Source organism: Bombus pascuorum, chromosome 1 (genome assembly GCF_905332965.1).
Source record: "Bombus pascuorum chromosome 1, iyBomPasc1.1, whole genome shotgun sequence".
NCBI lineage: Eukaryota > Metazoa > Arthropoda > Insecta > Hymenoptera > Apidae > Bombus > Bombus pascuorum.
This window is the reverse complement of record NC_083488.1, coordinates 20,157,267-20,173,545: the sequence shown is the minus strand read 5'-3', so window position 1 is coordinate 20,173,545 and position 16,279 is coordinate 20,157,267. Positions and strand designations below refer to the sequence as shown.

Genomic DNA, 16,279 nt, shown 5'->3' with positions numbered 1-16,279 from the left:
TGTTTGATATACAGAGTGTTCGAAAAGAAGCTAGTAATGAGATCAAGTAGATAAGAAAAATTCATATAAATTTACTTCGAAAACGTTTTATCGAAGAGTTACAAGCATTCGAAAATTTCTATCGATCGTTTTGGCAGTTACAATAAGTGTCTGAAATTTCTTGCTTCTGCAAGAACGCAGGCTTCCTTTCATTCGTCGAACTCTTTCGAACATATCTGCTGTCGTAGAAATAGTAGTAAACGCACTTGTGCCTGTCTGTATGAATCTGTACAACGAGCCTTAAGAGCTCTTTCCCGGAATTCTTTGAACGTTTCTAACTCATTAAGAAAGCATTTTCGAACGTAAGTTTATATGAACTCTTTTTATCTGCTTCAACTCTTTAACACGCAATATACATTTTTTATACATACAATAAATAAGTCTGCATGCCTTCGAATGTTACGTGTATTAATTCAAATTTCCAATTTTAATGTAAGATACGTGAGCCTTTTACAGAATCCGAGAAGCATAGAAAAAACGATAGAGTTTGATAAAAGGACGTTAAATTTTGTTAAAAATCGATCGAGACTGTAGGGATCGAATAGATTGTCTTGTAATGCACAGAAGCCAAATGAATTGGTTCGAGACTTGTAAAAGCAGAATAGGTTACCCTGGGACACATAGAAATCGAATAGATTGGTTTGGGACTCGTAGATATCGAACAGGTTGAATAGCTCGGGGCTCATAAAGGTTAAACAGATTGAACCGAAGCGTGCTCAGGTTCGAAACATTGGTTTAGGACACATTCAAGTTGAACGAGATAACATGAAAAATACATGTAAAATTTGAGCAAGTGAATATATAAATGCGCGTAAAATTACATAAACTTGGAAACAACTCTTTCCTACATAATCGTAATGATTTACTAATTCGACTGAATTTATTTGAATAATCTACATGCAATGCTCATATATAGGGTAGGTGATATATAACTGACTAATTTCAAAGTTCCGCCATTCTGCAACGATGCATCATATTTTGCTCCGCTTTAGCAATTGTTTTACGGATGCACGGGAAAATAATGACGGAGTCGAAACTTTTTGCCAAAGTAATTCGTCGATGACGGCGACCTTACGCAAGTTACGTTGGCGATATCATCTGGTAATCTTGATAGTTGACTTAACCCTCGATCTGCAATTTTATTTTACCTGACGTCGTCTGCATACTGGGTCGTTCAAGTCTTTTTATGTTTTTCTTTTATTTTACATTTTGTTTTACGTTTTACGTTGTAAGTTTCCAGAGTGTCATCCGATAGTTCTTACTTGGTTGATAGTTTAGTTGATAGTTTCATTTTTATCACATGTGATTTTTGTTCTTTTCAAGCAAAGCGAAATTTGAACAAAAATATGAAGAATGTGAAAAATTATCTAAAAATAGCGGTCGATAACGGCCCAGTATGCGGATGAAGGGTTAACCACACCGGATTTCTCACAGCGTTTTTTAAAAACGTATAGTGTACATTGGCGAACCAAACGCAATTGAGCAACTAAAAGATGCTATTCGAGAAGCGATAGCGAACATATCATGCGAAGCGTGTGAAAATATAACGAAAAATGCGATCGAGAGTGCTCGATCTTGTACAACGTCCAAAGGCGAAAATCTTTCCGATATTATATTTCATATATAACTTCCAAGTAGCTTCCGTAACAAATGACTGGTATTAAAAAAATTGTTGTTTCTATCCTGTGTAAGCGTTATTGACAATGAAAATCAGTCAGTTATATATTACGCATTCTGTATATAAAATGTATTCTATTTCGATATTTGAATATTTAATAGACGATTGATTATTCGAGAAACAAACGTATTTTGTTCATTTTATTTTCAGTGATAGATAAGTCCTCTGCATTGTAAGCAGAACGGCATTCGAGATAAACGTTTTTGTCCTGACAATGTAATAATAATTTATGCATGAATTGAGGCCATGAATGCACGGAGATAGGTGATAATCGCGTCGATAAATTTCGTATATTTTATTACGTTTACAATACGGAACAAAATAGACTACTGTATTGGTTTATTATTGTTACGCGGAATCTTAATCAGGATATATGCCACGCTACACCATTATTTAATCTCGTATCCATGGAAAATTTAAGAAAAAGAAAACAAAACTTCTACAAATACGCGATAAAATTATGAAATCTTTGTCTTTGTTCCATTAGTTATCGAAACAGAAATAGTATCAGCTAACAATGCGTTGTAAATATATATACATATATCGCGATTGTCCATTGCCAAAAGACACAAAGACGCTTCACAATTGTTCGTAATTATTTTCCAGCCAGAGATTGGATACAATTATCTGTTGCCCCATTTACTAATGGCCCGTGCACGAGTTAATTTCGTTAAGAATATCAAAGGCAGAGATACACAATATGTATTTCTTTTCATATATTGTGAAATCTAATATAACACGGTAAAATCGAATTTCTTCTTATGAAATGAAATGCTTTTTATGACACCCAGCATTTTTCTAATATATTTACAATGGTTGTAGAAGGTATTCTTTAAGACAGAATAACATTTTAAAAATCGGGCCAAACTGGACTTGAGTCTTTCTTGGAAAGTTAGAAGAACCAATTTACTAGATGACGCGTAAAAAACATTTTGAGAAAACTGCAATTTCAAAATGTAAAAAGCAATTTTTGCTATTTTCTTCGCGATTTCGATGTACTGTAATCTTGTCAACATTTTTTTATACGTCATCTAACAAGCTAGTTTTCCTATCATCTAAAAAAAAAAACTCAATTCGTTTGGTCCTATTTATTTATTTCACTTTCAAAAAGTTATTCCGTTTTAAAGGAATGTAGGAATACCATCTATACTTATCGTTTTTCGTATTCTCTATTTCCTATCCATTTATTTTCAGTATTTCAGGAACCCCGTTTTCAATTTTCGCTCTCTTGGTTCGTTCAAAATAATTCCATGCATGTTTCCATTCAAATCAGAACTCTAATCATTCTAGCATTATTCTAGTATTTTTGAAGGCTTTCATTGGCAGAATAAAGGAAATTATAAATGAGCAACACTATAATGAGAATATCTAAAGGTTGATTTTCATGTACAACAGAACTCCATTTATTGAAACGAAATATTAATGCACAATTAAATAATCCTCCTCTCGATTAAATCTATTTATTTGTACGTGAATGAATTATAATATGGACGACTTGGTTGCCAATGGATTTAGGTAGGTGCATTTTCTCATATTAATGTTAAAAATTTATCGTACAATAAAATGTTATTGCTAGGAAGAAATCGTTTACCTCAGAGCTTAGCTTGTTAATCTTCAAGCTATAATAAATGGCTTGTATTTTCTTAGAATAAGCAACACAATATTTTAAAAAACCCGTTTTTATAAAGTAACGAATACGGAGACAGTACTGTGTCCGAATATTAACGTAACTGTAAATAGAATTCTATTGTAACGCCAATATTATAAGTAATTCTTTTTAATTGTAGTAACGTGTTTCAAAATACAAAATTAAATTTTGTCTCCCAAACGAGGTTCACACGTGTCTGAATCATAAGAAACATTGCGAAAATCATTATTTCCTCAAAGATATTAATTTGTACCACGAATTACGATATTGTAAGTTATCGACTTAGCTCTAATATACACTGTATCATATTCATTTAAGTTTAGGCTAATTCTACTGTACTGATATAGTATACTATATATGATATATATGTTCAAAACATATAGATACAGTTACACAAGTTTGCAATTTGCCTTATTGTACACTTCGTTTCTTCTATATTATTGTCACGTTTTTGGTTAATCGCTAATGACAAAAAAAAAAAAAGAATGACGCGACCTTAAATAAAACGAATGATATATGCAGCAAAAAATACAAAGATAGCGCTGTCCGAATATAACTAATGTAAATAAAACTTTATCGTAACATTACGCATACATTATGCGAAAGCATTCCCTAAACATATGTTCACGTGCCAACATTACGAGACTAACCTTCGTCATCTATATCCATTTTAAACGTTCGAACATCGAGGTGGTCGCGGCAAATTTTAGAAACCGCGACCACCAAGAGTTTCGGGCATTACGATGACTTTCCTTAAATGCGAATTTACCTTTGTTCTATTGAGCGGCGATTCAAATGCCAACGATATTATGGTAATTTCCTCGATAATCGATTTCGCGTTGCTCCACGACCCTACCTGTGACCGCGATTTCACTTTTCCGTTCCTCCGGATAGCCGCGAGGGCAATAACGTTTTATCGCGGTTACGCGGACTCGCGCGCGCTGCCATAATCGTGCGGGGAGTCAGTGAGCGATTCAAGTGCTAACATATCGTAGAAAAAACGTTGAAACTTATCGATAAGACCGTATCACTGCACCAACACCGACCGATTACGAGTAAAAGCAACCGGTCAGTGTTAAACCTAATTAAAAAAAAAAAAAGGAACAAAAGGAAAGAGTAAGGAAGAACATTGCATCATTTTTTCCTCCTACATTCAGATTTTACGAGCTGAAATATTATTCGATCGTATATACTAACGAATGGAAGCCTAATGTGACTCATCTTTAGTGGTAAATTCTATTAAATAATTCTACATTCAATTAAAAAAGAAAGAACGAAATAAGAAGGAAATGTTAGATTATTTTCCTCCCTGGCACGATCAGCATTTTCTTTAATTAAGCAAGATATATCTTTTGCTCTAAAGATTCATATAATTCCAGCATTTATTTAATCCTGTTTGTATTTAACCGACGATCCTCGTCGAAATTTTTATATTTCAATCTTGCTCTCATCTTAGCAAGAAAGAAGGATTTGTAAAGTAACGAGAAGATGTTTAATATAAAATCGAATGAAGAAATCACGTATACTAACAAAACTTTTTAATATTTTCCCAAAACGCCGAAGATATTTTTTAACATTATACAAATATACTTAGGTGGAAAATGAACGTAGCAGAATTAAAGCGTTGGTAGCCGTATTAGGGTCAATTCAAGTAGGTCGTTATTCCTGCGTTTCCTTTCTTATCAGTATATAACTACATTTTCAATTAAATGAAATACCGCTATTCATTAAAACATAGTACCTGCTTGCTTCGAGAAAATAGTAATATAAATAATATTAACAGTTACGTTCACCATATCAAATCTAGTTAGTTTGATAAGTTACACGCCTCAGGCTAACCAACGCAATAAATCGAGTCCACGTAACAAAAATGGTAACAGATCCATTATTCGATCAGTTAATTATTTCCACGTTCTGCTTTCCAGTAACGATCCCGCTAATAGTTTAATAATTTCACCTTGGTCGCCACGAGAATTACATTAAATTATGTAAGAACAAGCGAACCATATCCAAAAACCGGTAAAACGAGACCTTGACACCGCTTTCGGTATCTCCGCTTTAATACAACGCTATAAAATTGCAGCACGTGCAAGATGACACATCGTGGAATGTAATATTTTATGAAGGAAGCGATCATTTTACTCACAAAATTTTAGTTGATGAATCGTACAATTTTTTGGAGGCGTTAAAGACCAAGACTTTAAAAAATACAGAGAATAATAATAACGTTTCGTTAATTACGTTTTGGTTCGCAATAGTATACTGTTTTGTCTTCGCATTTACGCTCTAGTTCAGGATAGAATGAATCATGGGCTTCTATCTGAATATTTTTCTGCCTGCTTCTTGCATATTTTTCAAACCTATTCAGACGTGAGATAATGAATGTTTAATTTGTAAAGTTATCCCACGCAATAATAGATACATAAAAGATTTTTTGTAGTGATCTTCTTTCGTCCAATATTCGAACGAGTATATTTTTTTATTTTCGAGAAACGACTATAATTAATAGACTGTGGATTTTTATACATTTATGGAGGATTCGAAGACTAAAAAATGTATAATCTGCAAAGTTGTATAAAATATCCAAAATGTAGTACTCGTTGTAATATTTAGCAGATAATAAATATTACTGTCCAGGTTCTACCTTCTAAATTACATTCAGAAAAATATGAATTTGCGTTATAGTATCTTAATTTACTTGGCTTGAGGGATGAATCTTCCGTATCATATTTATACAATATTTTTTAATTATTTCGAGCTTCTATGTTTAATCCTTAACTTCTCAATAGGCAAATTTTTATTTGCTAAAAAATTGGAGAGAATAAAAGGTTACTATCTAGTAACAACATTTTACGGATATCTATAATTTGTTTCTCTGTGAAATATAAGCTTTCTCACGGAAACATGCCACGATTATCAAACAAAATTTCCGAGGTTTCGATAACTCGTACCCACTAATCTTTATAAATTAGGTGTTGAAAATTCAACGAAGTTTTAATTTCGCTGAATTAGTTATTAACGAGAGTTACAAATTTAAGCAACGTCACGGTAACAAATCTTGCACGGTTTCAGGTGAAATGGTTTCTACAGTAGGATCAATTTGGATCAGTTCAAAGCAGTTTCATTAATCGAAACGAATGGGTTCTACCTGTGAACGCGTTGAAAATGGCGTTTCGAAGGCAACGAATTATTTGGCTGGTGACGACAGCTCCGATTCGGTTGGCTTTTCTTGTTCGATCGGTCGAATTTCGTGGCCCCTGTTCATCGCCGATGAAAACGCTTCATTGCCGCGAATAAAATCCCTGACATTTCCATGTAACCATGCTCAGCCAGTTCGACATTATACGCTTGAATTCGTTCGTCAAATATCACGTGTACAGCGAGATCATAAGCGAGATCAACTGCGTGTTGGATTCCAGACTTTTCCCACAGTTGGAATATTGCCTCATGAACGAGCAAGAAATTGATATAAACACTAGTTCTCCATTTGTTATTTCTATCTATTATTCATTTATTAATTTTTTATATCTCTTATTTCCATCTTTCCTGTTTCCTAGTTTTGCTATTATTTTCGTTTATTTTCTTTCTATTACAAATTAGCTGTTTCAAGTAATTTTAACATTTTTACTTTCAAATCTTTCTGTATTTCAAGATATATATACAACTGTAGAGTTTGTTAGTTCTCATCTATTAGAACGATAAGTTTTGGCTTTTTAATCGATAATACGAACAGATACATTTGTATCAAGTAAGGAAATTATCCTGCAGATAATTTCATAACGAGCGAACTGCTTCAACGATACTATTACTTTTACTTAAATTCTTTGGAGTGAACCTTAGACTTTAGATCCGACTAAATTATTTTCCATGACGATGTCATTTCTATTTGCTTGTGCATTTAAAAAAGAAATTCTTCTACTTTCTTTATAATTCACAGAACTGTAAAAATAGCCGTTGCCTTTTGCTATATTTTTAATTATATCATCAAGCACACTGTCAATATATACTTTAATTTCCTACTTCATTCTTTACCTCTCAACCTTCGAAATAAGACAATATTTACCAGAAACATTTTCTCCGGCCCTACTTCGCTATATCAACGCAACATTCTTTCTCTGCAGAAACACCCCGTACATCTGGAGCCCTCTCGTTCCCTTCTTTCTCCGCCTAGCATCTCTTTTCAGGCGTAAATTTTCTCCCCTCTTTAACAACGGCTCTGCTTTCCTGGCTCCTGTCTCTGGCTCCGCCACTCGACAGCTCTGCAACTTTTAATCCTGAAGACCTTTTCTTCCACTCTGGCTAGCAGCAACGGTATACGTAACGTGGATCTGAATAACGACTCATCGAGTCGTGCAATCGGCGATTACCGAAAATTGCTGTCCATTCACCGGCTCGTCTTTCGCCTAATGAATTACACGATCGACCCGTGCAATTATTCTTCCCTTCTATTCCTCTTTTTCTTCTTGCTCCCTTTTCCCGTCATTTCTAGCGCGTCCTTCTGTGTCTCTTTGTCTCGAGATCGGATAAGCGCGTGGAAAAGAACTTTCGCTAGTGAAAGCGATCGTCAATACAAATAAACCGCATATTACGATGGCCGACCTTGGCGCCACAGAACTCGACCTTTGAAAGTAAAACTCGCTCGTCCGTGTTTTGCAACTGCAAGGGTTATGCAACTAGCGGCATACGGATAATCGTTGGCTTTTTGCTCGATGTTCTCGTTGTTATCGATTTAGTTCCCCGTGGTCTTCTAAATTAGATCCTTCTGTTTTCTTGGGAGGTAATTTGTGGAATATTTCTTATAACGGAGATTACCAGGAAGTAACGACGAAGCAGAGATTTCTTTTCAAAGGAGTGATTTCAAAGGAGTAGAATGAAATTGTTTTTATCGACACGTTTAGTGTATATGCGAAGTAACGATTATGAAGTTGTTTAAAATCGAATGTATTACTTAATCCAAATATTAAGTCAATTGTATCAACATTATCAAGTTTATGATCGGCGCCGACTGGTTTGTATATGTTTCCTCTTTCGTATTTAAATATAAGTTTGTTAATTTCGGATTTGTAAAAACTTGGTATTCTCGCTGTTTCGGAGCAGTTCGGAGTACTAGACTTGTACTCACGAAGAAAAAGAAGAATGGCTCAGAAACTGCAATTCACTTTGAAAGAAGCAGACCGTATACTTGCTTTAAGCATATGATATACTATATATTAAATACTCTGTAATAGTATATAACGTACCATGTACGAAAAAAGTAATAGATCGAGCCTTATGTAGAAAATGATACACAAATGGAAATAATGTCTGTTTGAATGTTTTGTGATCTTGAGATGGACGAAAGAGGACCTCGAAAAGAAATATTTGCCATTAACGATCTAATAAGCGTATAGAAATATTAAAAACAAGTTGAGAATTATTTCAAAGTACTTAGACATACTCGAATCAAATTCAACGGAGGATGAATATTTATTTAAAAGAGACCAATTTTTTCGATTGTATAATTATTAAACGATTGATAAATGAAGTCCAGTAGTATTCCAAAACAACTGGAGCAAAGTTATTGAGCAACTATCGTGTTTTACCACGAGTGAACATTCAACGAGAATGATTAATCGTTTGACAAGATCCAGATGCTTGCGATACTCCTCTTACAAGTTTCACAGCATTAACCAATATCCTTCCTGGCTATCGTCAGTGACCAAACTATCAAAGATTCTTTAATTTCGTAACCTCAATTTCCCTTCATTTTCACAAGCATAAAACGTTGGCCAAGAGCGTGGAGAACTTCCGTGAAACAGGCTTTTTTTTGCCGCTTCATTCGGTAGGGAACGCTTTACAATTAAACAGATTGCGCCCAGGCAACGTTGGGGCCATTTTAATCTCGCGACTGCTACTTTCTTCGACGTTCCGCTGCAAACATCTGCCGCGAATATAATCGCAGAAATTGGTGCCTCCGTTCATCCTCCGAGAATTCCTCTTTCAAAGTAAGCAAACGCAATTAGAATCGCGTTTTTGATTCTGTCGCCGCTAATGCTAAGAGAAATATTTAGAGAGACGGCAGGAATTTCATTTCTCTGACCTGCTGCAATTCGTTTAAATACTTTCGTTTCACGCTTGTCTTCCGTACTGTTTACTTCGTTCGCGTCTACTGATAATGTTAACAAGTTAATAGCTGCTAACGTGGCAGCAGGTTTTTATCGTTTCTAAACTACCACACGTTACATTAATCGTCAGTGGCACTGAAAAAACGGAGAATTTTTAGTTGTTTGTTTCAATCTCAAGTAATAGCAAGCGATACAAAGAACGATATTTGAAATGGTTAAATGTCAGAGTTGAAAATTTTTAGTAGACACAGAAAAAAAGAAGGTGTGTCTGTTAATTTTGTAATTTATATCATTCGGGGCTTTTAACATTTATCATTTTTACGAACTTAAGGAAGAATTTATTTATTCCTACATTATACTATTATTCATTTTTTATCACAATGTAATTAGCACATAGGATCGTAGCTGTATCATTTTAAGTAATCATTGTAAGTTCTAGAATAAAATAAATTATTCTAGCACTTACAACTTTCTTCACCTTGCTCCACGTATAATTTACGCTCTCTCGCACTTTCTTTTACATTCTCAGCATTTATATCGCTTATCATTTCAATTGCACGATCGTTGTACTTGTGTGATCGCAGAACCTTGCTGCCTTCTATCGTAGCATCTTGCGTCAAGCCGATATTTAATCCGCTTGCAAGGAACATCGTTGCATTGATATGCCAAACCTTTATTTCAACATTAACAAACAACATTCCTTGCTCGACACTCGTCGCTTCATTTATTGAAAATGTATAATACGAAGCAATGTTTTTAGGTATCCGATATTCCAGACCTTCATCCATTGTATTAAAAGTAGGAATCGTGAAACTGCACTTAGAGCCACGGATTTTCTTCTTCTCGTTCGATTATGCATGTGAAGGCACGTGTGGTTTTGGGAATGTCGGGTGGCTTTAAAGACCGCCTTATTGCGAATTCCACGCGATAATGTCATCAATCTCCTCGCATCGCGGTCGGCCTCTCTTCGATCCTATCACGTTGTTTCTTTTCTTCCGTTCTTCGTCATCTTGGTCCTCGTTTTATCTTCATCCCCCTACGTCCACTTATTCTCTACTGCCTCCGCTTCGTTTTCTGACTTCTCTTTTTCTTTTCGAAACTCGTTCCTAACGGTATGCAGATATATTCATGAAATTGCTCCGTGAACGTGAGCAGAAGCGCATGGAACTGGCAACAAATTGTAGATGCTCGTCTTGAAGGCTATGGAATCAATTCTCCGTTACGTAGAAGGGAACGTAGGAACAGAAGGGAAAGAGAAAAAGAAAGAAAAGGAGACAGACGAGAGGAGAGAAGGAAAGATGAAAAAGAAAACAAAAAAAGAAGAAAAGAAAAAGAAAAAAAGGGACGGCGGAAGGAAAGGAACGAAAGGATCCGCAGTTTCCGCGATGCGGCAGTAATCACGACCAGCTAATTAGGGCGGTAATTTCTGCTAATTGCTTTCATTAGTACAGACCGAACTACCGTCTTCTTTATCGCCGATATAATTCTATAATTACGTCGATTTCACAGTACCATGTTTTATAATTGTGCTTCCTGTGTCAATTGGTCGACTTTGAGTCGTGGTTAGAGTCTACGAAGCAAAATGTCCATAGCGTTTTATTGTGGATTCACGTGAATCTGTTTTATTTATTAAACATCGACCGCTTCACTTTTACTTTGTTCTTCTTAGTAACTTCGTAAGAATTGTTTCTCGGTATTTAGATTAAGAAGAATTAATAATTCGAAATATTATTTCCGTAATTATAATTATGGAAAAGTGACTTAATAATATGTGCTATAGATGCGTGTTATGCGATAAGAACGTTTAACGAAATTTTAAAAGCGTTATAATTAACGCTTGTTTGCAATTTCGTTGTTTTATATAATTAATTTGCTAACATTTACTTTTAATTACGTCAAAAATAAGCTTATTCTCTTTTCTAGTTCTTTTAAAAAGTGATATTAACGTTCTATGCAGGAAACGTACAGTTGCTTTCATTATAACTTGCGTAATTTTAAAAATAAGAAAGGAAGAAAATAAATTACAGAAGTCGAAACAGTCAGCCACGATATTACTTGAAATTTTGATTAGCACATTCGTATATACGTTCCAGAGTAACTTTGATACCTAACGTAAGAGTAACTGCAAAACGATTACGTTATGTCGAAAAGTAACTTCGAAACTTTTGCAATATTTCATGAGGAAAGTAACTTCGGAACTCCTATATTATTTCACGTTCAAGAATAGCTTCAACACTTAGCGCGGAAATGACTTCGAAACTCCTGCGTTATTCTACGATAAAGGTTCTCAGTTTACGTCGGCTAATTTATTTAGACTCCGATAAGTTATCAAACATGTTAGAGTCTACAAATATAGCTACACCTGAGAATTCAATTTACGATAGTTCATATTATCGTTCATATGTGCATGCATGTAATAAAATTTAATAAGATACTTGCGAAATACAAGGAAAATCTGGAAAGTTTTCAGAAATTTTCAAGTATCATTGCCTCCTTGACATTTCATATTTTAAAAGATCCATATGCGTGTCTATGTTTAATATTATACCAAATTTCTCAACGATCATACGTATACTTAAATAACGGAATTAAATTACGTTCTTTGTATAATAAAATTAAATCGCTTCTCTCGATTGCTGAATATGATCGTTCAATCAGTTTTCGTTCGCTATATATCATCCATGTTCATATTACAAGTATTTATCGTTATTTGATTCTGCACTTTAAACGATGCCTCGATTCAAATTCAGATATTTTCTAGTCCAGATTTTTGAATATACTGTATATAATTTACTTCAAATCTTTGGATAATTCTTGCAAATTGTTCTTAAACGCGTTTGCCATATATTGTCAAAATCAATACCGATTAATAGTCTGATAATCTAGCTCTATTATCATATCCTGTACGAAACGTCGATTTATTGACATCTATCGTCGATAAACTTACTATCGTACAATTGGTTCGTGCCTCTCATTTTACTAAAATGAAATGAAAGATCTTGAAAATGTTCTATGATCGATGATTATAACGTATTATATCCCTCCGCAATCACGAATCGCATCTACAATCTTTTTTCGCCTTCCAACTCGTCGTTAATCATCGTTGACCGCCGTTATTCGTTTCTCATTCTGCGACCGAATGATTTTTCCTTTGCCGTATTTTTACGCTGTACGTTATCGACATAAAGCACCGATGACACAGTTCTATGTGTGCACGCGAGTCGCAATAAAGCGAGTCGGAAATTCGAGAAATTTCGACGGCGGCCGAATACTTTCACGAACATACACAAACGTAACCCGTATATCACCGCGGGAAACGACAATCGGGTTGGCTATACAGAGGCCGATTGCGCGCGGGTATTACGAGCGCAACGGGCCGCCGGAAGTTACGTTTGACAAACCGCATGTAAGCGGAACACGGACACGGCCGTTCGCGATTCCGTGTAATTTTATGTTTGTGTTTGCTGAACCGTGATCGCGTTTCTGCGGCAGCCTAAGCGGCACGCGTGCGGTCATTCCCGATTCCAACGAACTATCACTCTATTTGGCCGATTCTGTGTTACGTCCCCACGAATACAACTGATCCGCGATCATAATCCCCCGTTCCCTGATTATCTACCGATCTAAAGCATAATTCGATAGCCAGTTGTTTTAGGATATTAACGAGACGTTTCGTCGGAGAGCTGGGCGGCAATTACGGTTGTGACAATTGTGTCGTTCGAGATTGAAAAGAAGATGATTCGAAAGAGTCAAAAGTGGAAACCGGTGTTCTGATAATCCCTCGAGTTAAAGTAGAATTCGATTTAGAGTCGTTTCGCGGTGTTAACGAGAGGTTCTTTTTCGAGAGGCAGTGACAATGACGACTGTCAAAAACGTCGTTCCAGATTGAAAAGTGGTTGTACGAAAGGAGCTCTTTGATATAGCTGAGTGTATTTCTTTCGAACGTTATGTATCGTATCCTGTTATTCAAAAACTAATTAATAGCTAATAAAAACTAATTTCAAAAACTAAAATATTTCCTTTGTACTTAACGACGAAGGAAATATTTTAGATATAATCTAAATAGCTTCGAATAGAAAAAAGAAATTTTCTTGCGGCTATTTTCAATGGCGATACATTGGCTCGTGTAACATTACTGGAAAAATTATTTACTATCGAGAATTTACTATTACACGCAAGGTGCTGTGCCGATTTTAAAAATTTCGTTCAAAAATTAACGGCAAGAAATAGCTGATCTTTCTTGACAAAAAAGATATTTGATATTAACTATAGAAATTAAATAGTGGAGATATCGGAAGAACATTTTAATAGTAAATTGAACAAATTTACGGTGTTTAAATAGGTAAATTATATTTTCAGAGATCGTTCAATTTCTTCTTGCATTTGTTAAAAATAGCCCAGAAAACAAGCTATCGTTTGAAAGCGCCTCGTCGAAAAAATGCTTAATAAACATATTGAAATTGTATATAGCGCGCACATAGCAAATATTTCTATTCACGTACCTTGCAGGCTGGAATACCACCCGTCCAAGAAGTTTGACCTGAACAACCTGTTCCAATTCCAGGTTGGACTTTCAAGACTGTCACTGTCGCTGTCGAAGCTCACATCAGGAAAATCGAACGCTGCTGACATCATTTGACTTCCAACATCGGATGGCAATACAACGACGGTGTCTACATTATTCTTGTCGCTAGTATCTGCGTTACGTGCACCTGTAAAAAATAACAAAATTATTTGAAAAACACGTTAGATATTAAATACGTTACTTACTAATTATAGCTGTCGAGATGGATCTTTGATACGATCTTTCAATTTTAAACAACTGAATCACATTTAAGATCTAACCGAGTATTAAGTATTAGCTTTGAACGTTGTAATCGTATATAAATCATGTATATATTTTAATAAATATTGTAATAAGTAACATAAATTTCTCTTCGCTCTAAAATGAAATTTCTGATGACGTATATATGAGGACGTACGTCGACTAACAATATCCTATTTTGTAAATTATACAGTTAGGTGATATGTAACAAAGATTCAGTTTATTCGAATAACTTTTAACATTAATACTCAAGTTGACTACCATGTTCGGTACATACATATATAACATTGGTCGATGATTCGGGATAGATTGTTTGTTACTAAATTCCGGAATATTCAAGTATTTCGATGATTGCATATCTCGTAACGTTACGTAAATATGCGTGTATCTTTCGTTGCCGATTTATATGCTAGTACTGAAAAGAACGGTCGTTATAGAAAGTTTTAATGAAAAACATATGGCGAGAGTATATATTATGTCATCGTATGCACACCGTATATTTGTAAAGTTAAATTGATACGAGAGGAAAAGTTTCAAAATTACGGGGTACATTATACGTGACGAAGTAAGAAAGAGTATGGATTGTAAAACAAATTGCCATATTAACAATAAGCAAATCTAAAAATACGAGGTATATTTTTTTCTTTATAAAAAAGTGAATTTTGTTAGTATTAAAAAATATGTATTTTTATCATTCACCAAACAATTTTAAGCTTAACCTTCGATTCTCTGAAAAACACATTTTCCAAGAAAGAATTCGTTTGATCCAGCTTACAACTCCCTCATGAAACCGTATAACCTCTGTTTAACCTATTTTTCTAAAGATAATATCTAGGTAAATCATTCTGGTATTTTAAAGAACTATATGGATAGAATATATATATATATATATAAAAGATTCAGGCGAGCTAAATATAAGTACCGCCTAGTTTCAGGATTTGTAAGAATATGTCAAGACCGTAGATATAAGAAGTATAAATGTGTTGATAAAATCAACTTCATAGAGAGAAATAGAAATAAATAACAAGTTTTTCTTTTTCTTTCTATAGGCGGAGCAAATATCAGCTACAAGGGGAAAGTCACATCAAAGTATGTTTATTTCGTTTCAACATGCTCTTTATTTCAGCCGCGATTTATATCTGCTATTTCTATGGTCGAAACTTGCTCGAAAATAGACAATTTTCGAATCATGCAATTTGCGTTTAACCTATTTCCCCTTTTAAACGAATTCTCTCGTTTCGATTTTGAAAATTCCACCTTTTAACCGTTTGAGTCCCAAAGATTTTTGAAAAAGCAGGATCGGAAAATCCCGAACAGCGCGATAGCGCTTGTCTTAATCGATTGTGAAGAGAAACAAGCGGCGCAATAGCGCTCGTCATATTTGTTATTTTATGAAATACATCTACCTTATTATATATGTGTACTATTAGTTTATACATATTTCAAGTTCTGTTCAATAAAAATTATTGAGAAGATAGCAATGAAATACAAAATACCCTCAGTCGTCCGTAGCGTTCAAATGTACCGGGACTTTTCGATACAAAATGCTTGGATCTCAAACGGTTAATTTCGATCGTGTCATCTACAAGACAAACATAAAACAAGCAACTCAATCAATACTGATACACTTCATGACTCTTCCGTATATATTGCGTGTCAGATATCACAAGGAAAACAGAATTTCGTAACGCCATTCCGTTTTCCAGCTTATCAACTTTAACTCGTTTCTTGTTGCTCGTAAAATTTGTTGTACGAATAAAAATAGAATATTAATCGCGTATTCCATGAAATATAATTTTCAGAAATTGTAGAATTTCTTAAATACGAGTTCAATTACACGTGCTTCTTTCAAACATAAATTAGTACGGATAAAGAAGAGAAGCCAGTGTAGCTGCGAAGCTTTCAATCGTGAAACTTCAAATACATGCGTCGATCGAAGAAGGTCGTTTAAAAACGAGAAGCACCAGAATGCGACCTTATAATAA

General features: G+C 34.7%; 1 protein-coding gene and 1 long non-coding RNA gene across 2 annotated transcripts in view; both read right to left on the bottom strand.

Annotated features, from left to right (window-relative positions):
- LOC132907479 (icarapin-like) overlaps nt 1-16,279 on the bottom strand; it is a 54,748-nt gene that overhangs the window by 7,062 nt on the left and 31,407 nt on the right. Inside the window, exon 2 of the mRNA XM_060960621.1 lies at nt 13,972-14,181. Within this exon, the coding sequence (XP_060816604.1) occupies nt 13,972-14,181 (210 nt within the window). The remainder of the gene's footprint in view (nt 1-13,971; nt 14,182-16,279) is intronic.
- LOC132907497 (uncharacterized) lies at nt 7,067-12,129 on the bottom strand. Its single transcript, XR_009658185.1, has 2 exons — nt 9,936-12,129; nt 7,067-9,604 (listed from the first exon to the last, which is right to left on the bottom strand). It is a non-coding gene; the product is annotated as an uncharacterized LOC132907497 (long non-coding RNA).